At 37.0% G+C, this 21,499-nt stretch overlaps 1 protein-coding gene across 2 annotated transcripts in view; it reads left to right on the top strand.

Annotated features, from left to right (window-relative positions):
* The window catches only part of zyd (sodium/potassium/calcium exchanger zydeco), a 273,963-nt gene that overhangs the window by 229,207 nt on the left and 23,257 nt on the right, over positions 1-21,499 (top strand). For both annotated transcript variants that reach the window (XM_067150202.2, XM_067150203.2), the window contains exons 6-7: positions 5,491-5,625; positions 7,300-7,515. In XM_067150202.2, the coding sequence (XP_067006303.2) occupies positions 5,491-5,625; positions 7,300-7,515 (351 nt within the window). The remainder of the gene's footprint in view (positions 1-5,490; positions 5,626-7,299; positions 7,516-21,499) is intronic.

Genomic DNA, 21,499 nt, shown 5'->3' on the forward strand with positions numbered 1-21,499 from the left:
ACGCATTGTCCTGCTGAAATATGGCATCTGGGGTGTCGTGCAGAAAGGGTATGGCAACGGGTCGAAGGATGTCATTCACGTAGGTCAAACTAGTCACAGTGCTCTGTACAAGCACCAACTGTGATTTGTGGTTGTACCCAATAGCAGCCCACACCATAAGACCTTGAGATGGTGCTGTATGTCTAGTACGAATGTAGTTAGCATGATGCCTCTAACCCTTTCTCCAGCGAACCAAAATGTGGCCATCATTTTCAAACATTTAGAACCTGGATTCATCCAAAAACACTATCTGCTGCCATTCCTGTCCCCAGTGACATCGTTCCATACACCATTGCAGTCTAACATGCTTATGTATATTAATCAAAGATAGGTGGAGGAGTGGACGATGCACTGGTAACCCAGACCGTAATAAACTGCACTGCCAACAAACTTCATCCCACATGAGCAGCAATTTACCGGATGCATGCATCACGTTCCCTCATGCCAATAACGTGCCCTCCTTCAAACTCACTCATTTGACGGAATGGTTCTTGCATACATCTGTGAAGCATCCTGCATGTCTGCTCAAGTCACACTGATCCATTAGCTTTGGTTTAGAGTGACAAAGAGAGCCCCAGGCACATTTTACCAGTCGGTAGTGGTGCAGCGAGATATCAATGTGGATCTTGAACCTGAGGGTCAACATGGTTCAAATGCTAATCATTTCTTCAGAACATACTAATGCATATGTTCTGTGAATAGGAACTTCCTATATCTAGTCTTTCAAGGTGTTCTGGATTTTATGAACATAAGTGTACTTAGAGTTTCAGAGGATCCCGGGTTCGATTCCCGGCCAGGTCAGGGATTTTAATCGCTTCTGATTAATTCTTCTCACTCGGGGACTGGGTGTTTGTGTCCGTCTCAACACTCTCCTCTTCATATTCAGACAACATACCACACTACCAACCACCACAGAAACACACAATAGTGACTACATCCCTCAATAGGGTTGGCGTCAGGAAGGGCATCCGGCCATAAAACAGGGCCAAACCCATGTGCGACACAGTTCACACCCACAATCCACAGGTGTGGGAAAATGTTGTAGGAAAAGAAAGAAAGAAAGAAAGAAAGAAAGAAAGAAAGAAAGAAAGAAAGAAAGAAAGAAAGAAAGTGTACTTACAGTTTTACTCGCTTACTAAGTGTTGGTACAGCGACGGCTGGTGTGGAAAAGTATTCCACATGACGAACAACACTATTATATTCATGAAAAATGCAACAGAACTTATGAAAACTTCATCTATAATCCAAGAAGAATAGTACAAAAATTCACAGACCCTATCACCTTTATAGGCGAACCCATGGGTGCACAGCAACAAAATATAACATTTTTGTACTTTGCACTTGGCTCTGTGCTCATGCTGGGCAACCTAAATATTTTCCGGAGGCCCTGGGTTCGATTCCCAGCCAGAACAGGGATTTTACCTGGACCTGAGGGCTGGTTCGAGGTCCACTCAGCCTATGTGATTAGAATTGAGGAGCTATCTGATGATGATATAGCAGCCCTGGTCTAGAAAGCCAAGAATAATGGCCAAGAGGGTTCGTCGTGCTGACCACATGACACCTCGTAATCTGCAGGCCTTCAGGCTGAGCAGTGGTTGCTTGGTAGACCAAGACCCTTCAAGGGCTGTAGTGCCATTGGGGTCATCAATGAATAATCCCAAAAACTTTATACATGCTGAAATCCAAAATTAAAATACTTATATTACAATTATTGATTTCATAAACTAGTTCTATTTGTATTAGCAAGATGATGAGCAAGTGGCTATACTGTTATCATATTGATATTTTTCTTGAAGCCTCTGATGCATGGCACTGAACACTTCGAGTGTTAACTGCTACAACTAACACACCCTATCGAAGCTAGCTGGTCTGTCGCTATAAGACACTGTGAATCTAAAGCGTGGCCCACAGATCACACCCGCCCTCAGGACAAGGCCACTTCAAGTGCATGCGTCAACAGAGTGACTTGAATTTCGCTGGGGTTTGCGCCGGCAAAGAAATCCAGCTCACTGGAGAGTGCTGAACTGCTGTACTTGGCTTGAATTAGTTCTTTCCAGTTTTTTAAACTTGATAAAAAGCATTCTAAGGAATAATAAGACAATATAAATACAAAATTCTTTGCCCCAGCAGCGCTGGGGTAGATGGGGTTCATTGCATGCCACTGAGTAAAGCAAACTTTTACTCACCGCTTCACCACGTTGTTTTCACTAACATCTGCAGCTGCAGTAGTGTGATTGGAATCTCTACTGAAAAGTATCAGTGGAGAAACTGGTATTCTTTCTTCTCTCAAGTCGAAAAAGAATGTGTCATTATTTTTAAAGGAGAGTCCAAATACCTATTTCCACGTCTGTAACATCTGCAATTTTTGAGATATAAGTATCCGCATAAAAATAACTCAAACCCTTTATCAATCCTTCCCAACACCTATCTAAGTGAATTTTCCAAAAATAAAAAAGTAGATGTTTCTTTATTTTTAAAGGAGATTTCTGATATGATTAAGGCAGCAGGAAGCATTGGACTGCAGTGGTTGTACTGAGCCCTCAATGCCATATGGAAGGATGAAAGGACACCTGAAGATTGGCATTGTACCATTGTTCAAGAAAGGAAATAGGAATGTCATCAAGATTGTAATTTGGATTAAAATATTGGTGCAAATGTATAAAGCAGTTTTCTGCTATGTTTAGGAGGGGTCCTTTATTCATAACTTTGAGGATTTCCATATCCTGCTTAATGTCAATCAATTTGTGATTGTAATTATGCTTGTATTGTCCTACTGCTGAAAATGTATTGTATTTTAGGGCATTGACATGTTCTAAGTATCTTAGGTTAAAGCTTCTTCCATCATAAGAAAAATTACAGCTGTTGCATTTTATCCTATACACTCCTGATTTTGAAAAACTATTAGTCTTATTAATAGAAGTAGAGTTGTATAAGATTGTTGTATTATTATTGATAGTTTTAAAGGCTATTTTACATGATGTTTTTTTAAAAGTTAGTGACTATAAATTTCTTCATTGAATGTGAAGGTAGAAAATAAAGTAACATTGGGTTTTCCTTTCCTCAAAGTGGTTAAAGGGCAATGTTTGTATTTATTGATAATTCTTTCAATTAAATAACTATTGTATCCATTAAGTTTTGCAATCATATGAATATTGTTCAATTCTTTTTTTTAAGATCACTTTTGGGCATTGGTACAGTAAAGGCTCGATAAACCATGCTACTGTATGCCACTCATTTAGAATTTGGGGATGTGAAAAATCTTGATGAATTGTAGAAGCTGTTTGGGTAGGTTTTCTGAAAATATTTTATTTTAAGGAGTCTGGTTATCTAATGATAGTCAAGTTTAAAAAATGTATTCTTTGTTCATTTTCAGATTTGAGCATAAATTTTATGTGTAGATCAATATTGATGAGGTTAAAAAGAGTGGTAGCAGCATCTGTTGTTCTCTCATCTAAGATTACTAAAGTATGTATAATCCACACATCTAGCCCAAGATAAGAAGCTTTGCACACTAAAGAACTCTAAACCTAGCAACAGCCATGTTAATGAAAATAGAAATTTCACTAGCACAATGAATCATTTTCATCCACCAATTATTAATTTATCCAATGTACCTTTGAATGACGAAGAAATTTCAATTCTAGCCAAAGGTCTAATCTTAATATACTTAATACCACTACCACTATGGTATTAGAATCTGAACTAGCCATCAGTAAATTGCCAATAGAAAAACAGGATGAAATGAGGTTTGAAGTAAAATGAAAAATGAATAACATTCTTAACTCAAATAATAATAGCAACCCCCCTAACTATAGCAGTAATAAGGAATCAGTCATTGAACAGAAACAAATATGCGCTCTTAAAAAGAAAATTATATATAATCTTATTGTCACAAAAGCTGACAAGAGTAACACAACCGTTATAATGGAAAGAAATGAATATATAGTTAAAACTAAAGAATTCTTTTCAAGTTCATTTTCTACAGTTAAAAAGGCCCTACTCAAAGAATCCAACGCCTACTTAAGCAAACTTTAAAGAATACTTCATTCCTTTTAACGGATCAAGAAAAAACAAAATTAACTATTAAGACCCCCCAGGCCTTCCCACTGCTAAAGCCCTTCCTAAGGTACACAAGCCCGGCATCCCCATTCGCCCGATCATCAATTATAGACCAAGCCCTCTGTATAAGACATCTCACTTCATTCAAAAATATCTTAAAAATACTACAGAACTGATAGAGAAACTAAGTAAATTTTGTATCCAACCTCATCATTCCCTTCACTTGTTCAACATTGTAAATATGTATCCTAGTATTCAAACGTCTAAATTATACCCTATCATAGAAAACAATTTAAGTAAATATAGCCACCTAAGTACTTTAGAAATACAAGATTTTATGTCTATCCTGAAACTAGTTTTAAATAATAACTATTTCACTTTCAGTAATGTTATCTATCAGCAGGAAAGTTTGGCCATGGGATCGCTGGCCTCGGGTATCTTGGCAGAAATTTATTTAGATTTTTTAGAACATACTAAGATTGATAACAATAATAACTTTGACAATATTCTGTTTTGGGCTAGATATGTGGATGAGACTTTAGTAATCTTAGATGAGAGCACAACAGATGCTGCTACCACTCTTTTTAACCTCAACAATATTGACCCCACACATAAAATTTATGCTTGAATCTGAAAAATGAACAAAGAATACATATTTTTGACTTGACTATCATTAGACAACCAGACTCCTTAAAATATAATATTTTCAGAAAATCTACCCAAACAGCTTCTACAAATCGTCAAGATTCTTCACATCCCCAAATCCATAAACGAGCTGCATACAATAGCATGGTTTATCGAGCCTTTACTGTACCAATGCCCAAAAGTGATCTTAAAAAAGAATTGAACAATATTCGTATGATTGCAAAACTTAATGGATACAATGGTTATTTCATTGAAAGAATTATCAATAAATACAAACATCGCCCTTTAACCACTTTGAAGAAAGAAAAACCTATTGTTACTTTATTTTCTACCTTTACGTTCAACGAAGAAATTTATAAAGTCACTAATGTTTTTAAAAACATCATGTTAAAATAGCCTTTAAAACTATAGTTTTCTATCATTATAAGGTGCATTGACAAGGCGGACTCAAGTAAAACTGGTTTTCTATCATTATAAGGTGTATTGGCAAGGCAGACTCAAGTAAGACTATTTTAAATAGTTCTGTAATAGATTCAACATAACACTTCTCTTTATTTCTGTTGACAGAGTATTGAATTGTATTTAATAATACTGATGGATGATAATTTTTATTCCAGTGTTGCACCATTGTTCACATTACAATAATATTTATCTTAATTTGTGGCTATTGTATGGTAAGTACTCCTTGAAAAGTAATCTGTAACTGTTTAGTTATTCTGTGTGTCTGTTGTATTCCATTGCGGCCAGAGGCTGGTGAGGTTCAGCTGCCACTGCAGACGGATGAGGCAGTTGCTCAGCAACAGAATGGTAGTCTGAAAGGACCACCTGCCGAACTTCTACAGCAAAGTCCACCATGCCCTCCATCACCACCTGAGCCACCTGGTAAGGTTCACACTTTTCTATGAAAGCTCAGTGTTTAGTCCATTATTGCAATATCTATGTATGAAGCGATCTTTTGATTTCACTACTGGAATCGTAGAGTATTTAGTAATCTGTTCAGTCTTCAGACATAAATAAATTGTTTTCTAAGTGGCATATTCTTTGGTGAAGAAATTGAAATTTTATAACATTTTGCAAAATAAATACCCCCCCATGGCACAACAGCCCTGAAGGATCATGGCCTCCCAAGCAACCGCTGCTCAGCCTGAAGACCTACAGATCATGAGGTGTCATGTGGTCAGCTTGACGGATCCTCTCGGCCATTATTCTTGGCTTTCTAGACCAGGAAAATGAATAACACAATTTTAAAATAAAAGGGTAAGAATCAATATAACTTCATCTATACAAATCCTTTTAACAGTTATAATAATTTTCTATAAGGCAGGTTCTTTCTCTTTCATAAGTACCTACTATGCTATGTAAAGAGCTGGAATTAACACTCATTCCTGGCATGCACTTGCTGAGAATCGTACACTTTGGTGCCACACTGTCCCTGCATTAGTTTTGATGTTTGAAGAGGAACGACGGCGATGTGAAGAGGATAAACGACAAGCATGGAAGCTTTGTCAAGCTCAGTTCCGCCCTCTCCCTTCCATTTCATGTGATCTGTGAGGACGTATGTTTCACGCCAAGATTGGGCTACTAAGTCATATGAAACATATTCACAAAGCTTTGTGAGTGTGAAAATGTAAATTACTGAAGAATATGTATACTCGGATATGAGTTGCAGCCGCTGACGACGATGAGTGGAAAATAATAGGGGCTGCCTGGCTGAGGTGGTAAAGGCATGCTCGGTTCTTCTGGAAGGACGTGGGTTCCATTCCCCATCAGGAAGTTGAGAAACTTAAGAAATGAGATTTCCACTTCCGGAGGTACATATGGTCCTGAGGTTCACTCAGCCTACACCAAAAATGAGTACCAGGTTAATTCCTGAGGTCAAAGAGCAAACCACTCTACCCCATCAAGTGCCGAGGTTACGGATAGTGGAAGCCTTTACCTTCCACCCTTCCAAGGGCCTTCGTGGCCTGTACAGAGATGAATTTGCTTTTTACTGGAAAATAATTATATTTATATATATGGTATTTAACTTGTTCGATTTCTCTCCTTCTGTGTTTACCCAGTGCTCCTTTTATCTAACCACCTGTTTAAATTTCTCTTCCTTATATCTCTCCCCTCCCTCTCCTAACCAGCACTTCCAAAATCAAGAATGAAGATCTTTCAAAGATGCCTGCCCACTTGTAGAAGCTAGAAAACATAAACAAACTCATAGAGAACTGAAAAGAAACAAATCTGGAAAAGTTGATAAGGTGGAAGCTATTGCTGAAGATGACATCGTATGTTAAATATACTATGTTTGGGCTTATCCTTCGTTTCCATCTTTGTCCTTGTTTTTCTTTATTTGTTCCCTTAGACCACACTAACCTGTCATTGTGTTGATTGTTTTTGTATGTTTTTATCCTTCCTGTTGTTCTGTGGTGCATATTCATACAGTTGTTTGTGCTCTTTCCATTACATTTACTGATGTGTATTAAGTGTTATGTTGAATGAAATGTTCATTGCAAAGATAAATAACTTTTCTTAAATATGCAGAAATAAATGTAAATTATAATGTTATAGCATCAAGCTCATCATTGTTCCGATGGCCAAGAGAACAGCGCTGGTATCACCAGATGTTGTGGGTGCTCATATGGCCTATCCATCTGGTGTTCATGGGCACAATTCCAGACTGCGAGAAACCTCGCTTCAAGCGCTGGTTTCCTCTTACCTTCATCATGTGCATCATCTGGATTGGCAGCTTGTCTTACGTTGTGGCATGGATGATCACTATTATAGGTAACAGAATACTCCTTATGGTTGTTGAATGAGCTATGTTGTCAGCAGAGGGGGTAGGTGAAAAATTTGCAGTAGATGTAAAGGAATTACCAATATTATACTCTCAATGATGTGACTAACGTCAAACTTTAAGACAGAGTTGATCTTAATTTCACTCACTGATGCTTGGGTTTGTTGAGCATATTTCATTTGTCTGCTTATGTAATCTTAATTAAGGATCAGGAAGGAGGAACGGAGGAGATTATGGCTAGTTATTTCATAAAAAGGTAGTTTAATAAATAATTTGAATTTATAATTAAGTTCTAAAATTTGAGGAATTTTATATACTAAATAAAGAGGATTTTAAAATGACTATTGGGTTTTAAAGGCTCTCTAGTGTTTATTACATTGAATTTACATATTTAAATAATACATCGAGTGAAAGAGCAACTCAAACACTTTGTCCTACAAGTTGTTCAATATGAGCACCATTCGTCACACGGCACATATCGAGTCAATAGCCGAGTTCTTTACAGAAGGTATTTCTTAATCTACAACTTCTTCATTATATTCATTATATTGTTTAATAAGCCTTTCTCGTGGACAATCGAGAATTCTTCTGAGGACGCAGAGCACAGTTTTCTGTGAAATGTTAAGAATTTCACCTTATTTTCTTGCCATGGCACAAGCCCAAAAGCCTATACAATATTATGTCTATAGTTTTCTGTGGTTTAATATTTTCACTTCCAGGCAAATGCCGGTACAGTTCCTATCCATCGGCCAGAGCTGAGTCCTCGCACCCCTTACCCAATTTCATTCACCATAACACATTTCATCTTCATTAGCTCCTCAACTGAGATTGGTGCCAGAAGGGCATCTCGCCATAGAAACATGCTGTATAAATTAATCTCATCTCATCCCGACCTGGTATCGAAAAACGAGACTGAGGGGTAGACATACATAGAGAGAGAGGAAAGTTGGCTAATTATATTTTGAGCAGCTGTTTACTTAACGTGTCATATAAATATTTGAACAGTTTGAGCATTATGTAAGCATTAATTTAATATTGTCCCCTATTGTATAAGAAAGTGTAAATTAACTGTTAAGTTTGAGATGAGCTACAATTACTTCAAAAACAGTAGCACTGTCAAAGAAGCAAAGTGAAAATGAAAAATCCTTTGTTTTGAAATTGGAAACTGTAAAATTCAACGGTTTTAATATGCCCATCTTTTGTCCTACTTCTTAAAACTCATTTAACCGCCTTTACACCCACAACCATCTGGTAACTCTAAATAAAAGTTTTGAGTCCTGTTTATTCTCTGTCAGTCCCAATATTAACAGATCAGTCTCAAACGATAAATATAAGTAATTTAATGAGTTTCAACATACGATTCGTAAGAATTCCAGTTTCACCAGTTACTTGAGGGATGTCTTCCTGTATTAATCCTTCAGTAAGGAATTCCCTCACAGCAACCTGACTGTTTGTATGTCACTGATAAGAGTGATCGCAAATAGGACGACACTGTCTGCCCAGGTAGTCTACAACAGATCACAGCGGTCAGAATGAATGAGGGAACAAGTGAGTGGGAAGCAAGGGGTAAAAGAAAGGAATGCTGGAATGTGGCAACATCGTGAAATGGCACGTGCAATGCTCTTCCCTCCAACCCTAGATGTCAGATATCAACTTTAGTTATTAGAGGTATAGATGGCACTTGATAGCAGTTTTCATTTATTTTACTTTTATGAATCAAGGATGCAGTAAACAGAAATAAGTGAATGTAATGTATCATCTAACAAGCTAGTATTCTCTATGATTATAGGAATAAAGATGTCATGAAAAGGCTAAGAGGAGACTACATATTGTAGTTAATGTAGAAGGTGATATAGATGACTCTGATAGTAAAATAGATGATTTGGGACATGTCAGTGATGTGTTTGAAAGTATGCATCATAAATCATTTTGGGCAGGCCTAAATCATAACGTTTTGAATATAAAAACTAGTTCAAAGTTTTTGCAATGAAAATGTAATTTCTTTTTAAAGTAGTGGTAGAAATACTTTTGAAATAAAGAAAGCTACAAAATGGTGTAGATGTAAGCCACCTACTGTTACACCTTGGTCTCATGTTTTTACTGAATCAATTTATATAATACAATAGCAATACAACAATTTTTTAAAATATCCTTGTGTACTATTTGTAACTACAAATATTATTTCTTTAAAGTCACTAAAATATACAAACACCACACTTAATGTTAAACTTCAGTGGGCTTATAATAAATGCATCTGTTTTGGATTAAATATGTCCAGATATTGTCATATATCATATCATGGTTATATTTGTCAGAGAGAAAAACCTTCACTCAGTTTCTATTGTCTACAACATCCTCTGTAGAGACACACCAAGTTATCTGACAACGGATCTTAAATACTTGACATCCCCAAACAGTATACCTACAAGGTCAGAAACATCTTCCCTGCTGAGCTTCCCAATTTCAATCAATCAATACTGATCTACATTTAGGGCAGTCGCCCAGGTGGCAGATTCCCTATCTGTTGCTTTCCTAGCCCTTTCCGAAATGATTTCAAAGAAATTGGAAATTTATTGAACATCTCCCTTGGTAAGTTATTCCAATCCCTAACTCCCCTTCCTATAAATGAATATTTGCCCCAGTTTGTCCTCTTGAATTCCAACTTTATCTTCATATTGTGATCTTTCCTACTTTTATAAACGCCATTCAAACCTATTCGTCTACTAATGTCATTCCACGCCATCTCTCCGCTGACAGCTCGGAACATACCACTTAGTCGAGCAGCTCTTCTTCTTTCTCTCAATTCTTCCCAACCCAAACATTGCAACATTTTTGTAACGCTACTCTTTTGTCGGAAATCACCCAGAACAAATCGAGCTGCTTTTCTTTGGATTTTTTCCAGTTCTTGAATCAGGTAATCCTGGTGAGGGTCCCATACACTGGAACCATACTCTAGTTGGGGTCTTACCAGAGACTTATATGCACTCTCCTTTACATCCTTACTACAACCCCTGAACACCCTCATAACCATGTGCAGAGATCGGTACCCTTTATTTACAATCCCATTTATGTGATTACCCCAGTGAAGATCTTTCCTTATATTAACACCTAGATACTTACAATGATCCCCAAAAGGAACTTTCACCCCATCAATGCAGTAATTAAAACTGAGAGGACTTTTCCTATTTGTGAAACTCACAACCTGACTTTTAGCCCCGTTTATCAACATACCATTGTCTGCTGTCCATCTCACAACATTTTCGAGGTCACGTTGCAGTTGCTCACAATCTTGTAACTTATTTATCACTCTATAGAGAATAACATCATCCGCAAAAAGCCTTACCTCTGATTCCACTCCTTTACTCATATCATTTATATATATAAGAAAGCATAAAGGTCCGATAACACTGCCCTGAGGAACTCCCCTCTCAACTATTACAGGGTCAGACAAAGCTTCACCTACTCTAACTCTCTGAGATCTATTTTCTAGAAATATAGCAACCCATTCAGTCACTCTTTTGTCTAGTCCAATTGCACTCATTTTTGCCAGTAGTCTCCCATGATCCACCCTATCAAATGCTTTAGACATGTCAATCGCGATACAGTCCATTTGACCTCCAGAATCCAAGATATCTGCTATATCTTGCTGGAATCCTACAAGTTGAGCTTCAGTGGAATAACCTTTCCTAAAACCGAATTGCCTTCTATCGAACCAGTTATTAATTTCACAAACATGTCTAATATAATCAGAAAGAATGCCTTCCCAAAGCTTACATACAATGCATGTCAAACTTACTGGCCTGTAATTTTCAGCTTTATGTCTATCACCCTTTCCTTTATACACAGGGGCTACTATAGCAACTCTCCATTCATCTGGTATAGCTCCTTCGACCAAACAATAATCAAATAAGTACTTCAAATATGGTACTATATTCCAACTCATTGTCTTTAGTATATCCCCAGAAATCTGATCAATTCCAGCCGCTTTTCTAGTTTTCAACTTTTGTATCTTATTGTAAATGTCATTGTTATCATATGTAAATTTTATTACTTCTTTGGCCTTAGTCTCTTCCTCTATCTCGACATTATCCTTGTAACCAACAATCTTTAGATACTGCTGACTGAATACTTCCGCCTTTTGAAGATCCTCACATACACACTCCCCTTGTTCATTAATTATTCCTGGAATGTCCTTCTTGGAACCTGTTTCTGCCTTAAAATACCTATACATACCCTTCCATTTTTCACTAAAATTTGTATGACTGCCAATTATGCTTGCCATCATGTTATCCTTAGCTGCCTTCTTTGCTAGATTCAATTTTCTAGTAAGTTCCTTCAATTTCTCCTTACTTCCACTCTATTTCTTTCCAGTCTGCACCTCCTTCTTAGTCTCTTTATTTCTCTATTATAATAAGGTGGGTCTTTACCATTCCTTACCACCCTTAAAGGTACAAACCTGTTTTCGCATTCCTCAACAATTTCTTTAAACCCATCCCAGAGTCTGTTTACATTTTTATTTACCGTTTTCCACCGATCATAGTTACTTTTTAGAAACTGCCTCATACCTGCTTTATCAGCCATATGGTACTGCCTAACAGTCCTACTTTTAAGACTTTCCTTTCTATCGCATTTATTTTTAACTACCACAAAAACAGCTTCATGATCACTAATACCATCTATTACTTCAGTTTCCCTATAGAGCTCATCTGGTTTTATCAGCACCACATCCAGGATATTTTTCCCTCTGGTTGGTTCCATCACTTTCTGAATCAGCTGTCCTTCCCATATTAACTTATTTGCCATTTGTTGGTCATGCTTCCTGTCATTCGCATTTCCTTCCCAATTTACATCTGGCAAATTCAGATCTCCCGCTACAATCACATTTCTTTCCATGTCGTTTCCCACATAGCTGACTATCCTATCAAATAATTCCGAATCCGCATCAGTGCTACCCTTTCCCGATCTGTACACTCCAAATATATCAAGTTGCCTGTTATCTTTAGAAATCAGCCTTACACCTAGAATTTCATGTGTCTCATCTTTAACTTTTTTGTAGCTTACAAATTCTTCTTTCACCAGAATGAAAACTCCCCCTCCCACCTTTCCTATCCTATCTCTACGATACACACTCCAGTGCCGTGAGAAAATTTCTGCATCCATTATATCATTTCTCAGCCATGATTCAACTCCTATTACAATATCTGGTAAATATATATCTATTAAATTAATTCTATTCCTTTCTTTACAATACTTCTACAGTTCAACACTAACAATTTTATGTCATCCCTACTTGATTTCCAGTTCCCTGTTCCCTTATCACCGCTCCCTAGGCCATCCCGTTTCCCTGAATGTACCTCCCTATTACCCTTCCAAACAAATTTCCTAACTTATACGTACCACTGCGGTTTAAATGAAGGCCATCCGAGCGCAGATCCCTATCTCCTACCCACCCATTAGGATCTAGAAATCTCACTCCCAGTTTCCCACATTTACCATACATCAAGTTACGACAACGCTCCTGGAATTCCCTTCCGGCTGCAATTAGAGACATAAATAGTAGAAATGTATTTAAAAAGAGATTTTGTAAATGGTACATAGACTTAAGAAATTAGTATATAATGCAATGTTTTTTCATAGTAACTCTCAGAAACTTACGTTTTATTTATAACTATTATTTAAGTTTAATTTCATAATTAATTTTATGTAATTAGGAACCTTTAGACTCTGTAGTTTGTAGTATATATATGATCAATATTAAGTTAAAAGAAGGTATTATTTGATCTACAACTTCTTCATTATATTTGGATCTATTGATACGCAGTGCTAATCTCCAAAATTATACAGTGCCTCATAAACTGCAACTGAACTCTTCAAGTACTTACCCTGTATTACATTTAAGTGCGTATTTGATTCTTCCTCACACTCAGTGCTCTCTAACAATAATACATACATACATACATACATACATACATACATACATACATACATACATACATACATACATTATCATTATAGACTGTTACGCCTTTCAGCGTTCAGTCTGCAAGCCTCTGAGAATTTACTAAACGTCGCCACAATCCTCGATTTGCAACTAGTGTTGTGGCCTCATTTAGTTCTATACCTCTTATCTTTAAATCGTTAGAAACCGAGTCTAACCAACGTCGTCTTGGTCTCCCTCTACTTCTCTTACCATCCATAACAGAGTCCATTATTCTCCTAGGTAACCTATCCTCCTCCATTCGCCTCACATGTCCCCACCACTGAAGCCGGTTTATGCGTACAGCTTCATCCATCGAGTTCATTCCTAAATTAGCCTTTATCTCCTCATTCCGAGTACCCTCCTGCCATTGTTCCCACCTGTTTGTACCAGCAATCATTCTTGCTACTTTCATGTCTGTTACTTCTAACTTATGAATAAGATATCCTGAGTCCACCCAGCTTTCGCTCCCGTAAAGCAAAGTTGGTCTGAAAACAGACCGATGTAAAGATAGTTTCGTCTGGGAGCTGACTTCCTTCTTACAGAATACTGCTGATCGCAACTGCGAGCTCACTGCATTAGCTTTACTACACCTTGATTCAATCTCACTTACTATATTACCATCCTGGGAGAACACACAACCTAAATACTTGAAATTCTCGACCTGTTCTAGCTTTGTATCACCAATCTGACATTCAATTCTTTTGAATTTCTTACCTACTGACATCAATTTAGTCTTCGAGAGGCTAATTTTCATACCATATTCATTGCACCTATTTTCAAGTTCCAAGATATTAGACTGCAGGCTTTCAGCACAGTCTGCCATTAAGACCAAGTCGTCAGCATAGGCCAAACTACTTACTATATTTCCACCTAACTGAATCCCTCCCTGCCATTTTATATCTTTCAGCAGATGATCCATGTAAACTACGAACAGCAAAGGTGAAAGATTACAGCCTTGTCTAACCCCTGTAAATACCCTGAACCAAGAACTCATTCTACCATCAATTCTCACTGAAGCCCAATTGTCAACATAAATGCCTTTGATTGATTTTAATAATCTACCTTTAATTCCATAGTCCCCTAGTATGGTGAACATCTTTTCCCTCGGTACCCTGTCATATGCTTTCTCTAGATCTATGAAACATAAACACAACTGCCTATTCCTCTCGTAGCATTTTTCAATTACCTGGGCGCATACTGAAAATCTGATCCTGACAGCCTCTCTGTGGTCTGAAACCACACTGGTTTTCATCCAACTTCCTCTCAACGACGGATCGCACCCGCCCATCCAAGATGCCAGTGAATACTTTGCCTGGTATACTAATCAATGAGATACCTCGATAATTGTTGCAATCCTTCCTGTTCCCTTGCTTATAGATAGGTGCAATTACTGCTTTTGTCCAATCTGAAGGTACTTTACCAACACTCCACACTAATTTTACTACTCTATGAAGCCATTTCATCCCTGCCTTCCCACTATACTTCACCATTTCAGGTCTAATTTCATCTATTCCTGCTGCCTTATGACAATGGAGTTTATTTACTATCCTTTCCACTTCCTCAAGCATAATTTCACCAACATCCTTTTCCTCCTCCCCATGAGCTTGGCTGTTTGCAACACCACCATGATGATTTCCTTTTACATTGAGAAGATGTTCAAAATATTCCCTCCACCTCTCCAGTGATTCCCTGGAATCTGTTATGAGTTCACCTGAATTACTCAGAATTTCATTTCCTTTTTCCCTCCCTTCCTAAGATTCTTTATTACTGTCCAGAAAGGTTTCCCTGCTGCTTGACCTAGCCTCTCCAGGTTATTATCAAAATCTTCCCATGACTTCTTTTTGGATTCAACAACTATTTGTTTCGCTCTGTTTCTTTCATCTAGGTACCAATCCCTGTCTGCCTCGGCCCTTGTTTGGAGCCATTTCTGATAAGCCTTCTTTTTACGTTTACAGGCTGCTCTTACTTCATCATTCCACCAAGATGTTCGCCTTTACCCATCTTTACACACAGTTGTTCCTAGGCATTTTATTAACGGAAATACCATTTTACATAACAGTAGAGAAGTATAGACAAAACACAGTAAAAAGAAAGTTCAATGGAGTATAAGTAGAAAAATATGTACAGATATATACACAGGATATATTACAAGTAAGCACAGGAAAGTAATACAAAAGTAATACAAAACACAGTAAAAAGAAAGTTCAATGGAGTATAATTAGAAAAATATGTACAGATATATACACACGTTATATTACAAGTAAGCACAGGAAAGTAATAGTCAATTCTGGAGATTATGTAAGTGAGTTCTAAATTTTGACAATGAGCAGTTAAATATATCAATATCCACTTTGTTTAGAGATCTTGACATTCGTTGAATTGGCCCATTGAATGCATAGTTAGTTCTATGCCAATTTGTAGACAATGTATTCTTGAACCTTGTGCGTCTGTCTGGTACATGTACTTTAATTTTTGCAAGGAGTTGTGGACAATTCACCAAGGAATGAAGCAATTTAAAAATGAAGAGTGTATCCAATAATTCACGGCGTTGTGACAGGCTATGCAGATTTAAGGACTGTTGTAGGGATGTATAATCAACATTATCATATGAGAATCCTGCTCTAAAAGAATATAGACGAAGAAATTTATGTTGTACTGAATCTAATCTATGGATAGAGGTCTGATGAGAAGGGTTCCAAACAGGTGTACAGTATTCTAGTATAGGGCGTACCATAGATACATACAGCAATCGATAGATAGCTAAGTTTGAAAATTCCCTAGAACATCTAGTAATGCAACCCAATCTTTGAAATGCTTTCTTACAAATATTTTCAATATGTTCATTAAATGATAGGTTATAACTGAATAAAACACCAAGGTCATTAACTTGTGAAACAGGAGTTAGAATGCTGTTATTACTAAATTTGTACGGAAATGATATTTTCTTCTTGTTTTTAAAAAACGATATTATTTTACATTTCTCATGATTAAGTTTCAACCCATTTTGAATACAGTACTTTTCCAGATGATGTAAATCTTCTTGAAGTTTTAAACAATCAAGTGGACAATTAATTTGCATAAAATTTGCATAAAATTTGCATACAATTTTTAATGTCATTTATGTAGAGAGTAAAAAGTAAGGCCGCAAGGTGAGACCCTTGAGGAACTCCACTGGTAACAATAATAGGCGCAGAAAAATGATTCCTTATTTTAACAATCTGCAGGCGATTTTTAAGATATGATTCAAACCATGAGAGGAAGGGCCCATTAATTCCGTAGCCCGTTAGTTTTTGTAGCAAGATATCGTGATCGACAGTGTCAAAAGCTTTTGAGAAGTCTGTATAAATGCAGTCCACTTGGGAGTGGTTCTCTATTGCATCCAAGCGGAACTGATAGAATAAAAGAAGATTGCTACTGATTGACTGTCCCGAAAAGAATCCATGCTGCTCATCATTGATGATGTTTCTAAAGAGAGGTGTGATTTTGTCAAGAATTATTGAGTCAAATATTTTGGAAATATGAGAAGAAATTATAACTGGTCTATATTATTTTATGTCAGTTTTATCACCATTTTTGAAAACTGGACTAACAAATCCTTTCTTCCATTCCACTGGAAAAACACCTTGGTTTAATGATAAGTTGAACAGAAAAAAGAGTGCTTCACATAAAATAAATGAGCAGTACTTGAGCAGGTAAGTTGAAACACCATCACGTCTTACAGTTTTCTTTAATTCCAGAGATATCAGTTTGTTATAAATTTCTGCCTTACTAATGTTTATAACTGATAGATTGACAGAGAAAGGATAATCATATGACATACTACTACTATTCTGATAAGAAGAATAAACAGATGACAAGTGGTTAGCAAAAAGATTGACAATATTTTCTCCAGTATCTGCTGTAACTTCATTAAGATGCATTGTTGAAGGAATATTATTACATAACCTTTTAGAACTTAGATATTGCCAGAATTTCTGTGGATTGGAAGTAATACTTCATTCACAGTTGGAAACATACATTGTATAGCAAGATTTAGATTCACATTTGCATTTATTTCTTAATTTCGAGAAATGCTGATAAACACTATTGAGACCTGATATTTTGTATCGTTTATGTGCTTTCTTCTTTTCAATAATCAGTGACTTCAATTTATGATTAATCCACTTTGGGAATTTGGGAGTCTTAAAATTCTGTATAGGGATGTAAAGTTCCATGCCATAATGTAGTACTGAATAGAAGGTTTCTACTGCTTTATCAATTGATACATTTTGAAACATCACCTTCCAGCTGAACTGTGACAGATAATAATTTAGTCCATTACAGTCACCATTTAAAAAGTCAAAATAAAAACTATCAGCAGGCAAGGAATTGTATAGCTCATTTATAGGTAAAGAAATCTCTAAAGCTGGGTGGTGTCTATCGAGGGGGACAATGCTTTCATTACTAGATTTTACTTCAATGGAGCTGGAGTTACTGAAAACCAAATCAAGAAAGTGATTCAGAAAATTTGGGATAGCATTAAACTGATTTAAACAGAGATAAGAAAAAGTGTCTATAACTAAACTGGACTGCATAGTGTGGTTACCTACTGACATAAGGCCAGGAGATGTTTCTTCATTTACTATCCAATTAAGATGTGGTAGATTGTAGTCACCAACAATGAGCAATAAATGGTTGTCAGGATTTGACATAATTTTTTCAACAGCACTGCAATGTTCAAAATATTTTTGGACAGGAGACTTTGGTGGAATGTATACAGCACCAATGATTAATTTTATGGTGTTAAAAGTCAGGGACACAAACAACTGTTCAACTGTGTTACTGCAGGGTATCAGAGTAGGTTTAAACTTCTTGCTAATGCAGATCATTACCCCCCCATGGGATGCCTTCATACTCGTTAAAGAAGACCTATCGCATCTGAAAATTGAATACGTTTCGAGTCCGAGTTTGACATCACTAATTTCAATATGTCTTAATAACATATTTGATCTACGACTTCTTCATAGACACACATTACTGATATTTAAAATTATGCTGTGCCTCATAAACTACGACTAAAAGTACGTATTTGACTTTAGACTTCTACATAACTTTGAAATCTCAATGCACAGTGCTCCCTTATGTGATATAGTGCTCCATAAACTGCATCTGACAGCATCATCTAAACTTCATTTTTATCTGTGCATCTTATTTGTGTTTTTTGGCTATATTTCAATGCACGGTGCTCCTTAAAGATTTTAGTACTTCGCTAGCAGAAACCAAACAGAATTATTTAAACTTCGCATTTTATTTCTCTATGCATTGTTTTACACTTATTTGTGATTGGATGATAATGACCATGAATACTGGTCGAAACTGGTACCAATTTTAATTAAATAAGAGTGTAAACTTACATTTCTTATTTTAATAGTATTTCTTCTTATAACTTAATATTGAACTCATTTCAATACTGAACAATATAAAATTCTCATCTCATAATAATATATATGATGGTTCGGCATAACAGTAGGCTTTATAGCCTGAGGCACACAATAAAAGATAAGTCAATAAATAATAATAATAATAATAATAATAATAATAATAATAATAATAATAATAATAATAATAATAATAATAATAATAATAATAATAATAATAATAATAATAATAATAATAATAATCATAATAGAAATTTTTACGAGGGACTGTGGAAAATCTTCAAAAGACCCTTGTGAACTGTCTGCACTCCACAAGTGTGTGGGATTCTCACCCACTAAAAACCACACACCCTTTTCCCACGATGTGTATCATCACCCCCAAACCACTCTCGCATTACTTCAGGGTGATATCGTGCTTACTTTGTCTTTCAGACTTCTCCTTTCTTCATTTCTCCTTTACAGGCATTCGTACGCTTCCAAATCCTTCTTCTTCTGATGAAGGACATGCTGCACATGCACTGCCACGCGTTTCCAGGATTCCTGGTTTCATAGCATCACAGAAATAATATTATCTGCTATCAGTTCTCCCAGTTCAGTTTCCACACATCTTCTCTGCTTCATCCAATGGCCGCACACAAAATAGGTGTGAAATATATCATCGATGTCATCACAGTATATGCATGCTGCATCACTTGCTCTGCCCACTCTATGCAGGAATTTCCAAAAATATCCATGTCCTGTTAGAAGCTGTGTGAGGTAATAGTTGACTTCACCATGAACTCTTTCAACCCAGATATCCAAGCGTGGTATCAGTCGCTTGGTCCATTTACCCCAAGGATCAATTTCCCATCTGAGTTGCCATCATCTCATCCGTTGACTGAAGGCACACTTCTTTGTGCATTTCTTTCCCAGCTCTCCTTGAGTACCACCAGATTTCTTGGCATTCCAGTGCAAGTAGATCTATTGGGACTATTGCTGTCACCATGAGGACTGCAGGTTCGGAAACCGTGTGGTATGCACATGCAATATGTAAAGCGGCTCTCTGTTGTACAGCAGCTATCCTTCTCCGATACCAAGCAAATCTCAAGGATTCAGCACTGATTTCAGAGCCATACAGGAGCACTGACTGAACCGTCGACATGAGGAGGTTTCGATTACTAGATTTCGGACCTTTAATATTTCTCATCTGGCTACTAAGCACAGTCATGTATTTTACTGCCTTATCTGTCGCTCTCTGAATATGATTCCAGAATGTGAGCTTGGAGTCAAGTGTCACTCCTAGATATTTTGTGCTCATAGATGTTTCAATCACTAACTTTCCAACAGTCATTGGCACAAGAGTCCTGATCCTCTTCCTTGTCAGAAGAACTATCTCCGTCCGTTTTGTGTTCTGCTAGTGTTAGCCTGTGACTCATCATCCATTCTTTTACGTGCCGCATCACCTGGTTCGATTTGATTTGAGCCATCTCAACATTATGAGCCACTATTAAGGCAGCCACATCATCAGCGTAGCCCACAAGCTTCATGTCCTCTGGCATCTCCAAACGTAACAAGTCATTATACATTATGTTCCAGAGATCTGGGCCAAGGATCGATCCATGTGCTGCACCAGCCATCAGTCGTTTTGTTCTTTGTCCATCTTCTGTATCATACAGCAGAGTGCAGTCCTTGAAGTAGTTTAGCTTCATTGACACCCTTGTCTGTACAAAGCATGCATCGCAGATTATTCTTTTTGCAGTCTACTACCTTATGACCAGATTCTCCACACTTAAAACAGAGCTTACTTCTGTCGGGGCCTATGCAGTTTCTTGACAGGTATCCACATGATAGGCATCGAAAGCAGCGAGCAGCGAGATAACACGGTTCTAGCACGTACTCTGCAGTATAGCCATCGTATCTTAATTCTTTCTGCTTCCAGTAGTTTCTTAGCATCCTCATCTATAGTTTTGAAGATGGCAAGTTTCTGTCTCCAGCTCTTTGGTTTTGTGACTGATATTTTCAAATCTCCATGGGGATTACCGGAATCTCACATTACAGCTTCCTCCACATCTGCAGCGGTAGTGACACCATCCATGTCTTGAATCTCCAGTGTAGTTCAGGGGATTAAAGCCTTTACATCGCCATCTAATAATAATAATAATAATAATAATAATAATAATACATCGTCGCCATAAGACCTATCTGTGTCGGTGCGACGTAAAGCCGCTAGCAAAAAAATAATAATAATAATAATAATAATAATAATAATAAAGAAAATTGCCTAGTTTCTGGGGACAGGTGCAAAATATGAGTTGAGTCTTGAGTGTGTTAAGAAACAATGCTGAGAAAATTCATTCTCTTTTTTTCTATTTACTACCATAATGAAATCTACACCTGTTACTATTTCTTGATGGATACACAATCTTTGCATCTGTCCCTTGGCCCAGGCCAAAGCAAAATGTAGCTTCCACTGAAATCTCAATCTTATTTATGGTTATGACAGTGTGGAAACTACTGTGGTGTGGGTGGTGCTGAGTAATGGCATTCAGAGTAGCACTAGTGCATCTGGATGCTGTGAAAGGTGCTACTCATTGGGTC

This window comes from Anabrus simplex, chromosome 6 (genome assembly GCF_040414725.1).
Source record: "Anabrus simplex isolate iqAnaSimp1 chromosome 6, ASM4041472v1, whole genome shotgun sequence".
In the NCBI taxonomy this organism is placed as follows: Eukaryota; Metazoa; Arthropoda; class Insecta; order Orthoptera; family Tettigoniidae; genus Anabrus; species Anabrus simplex.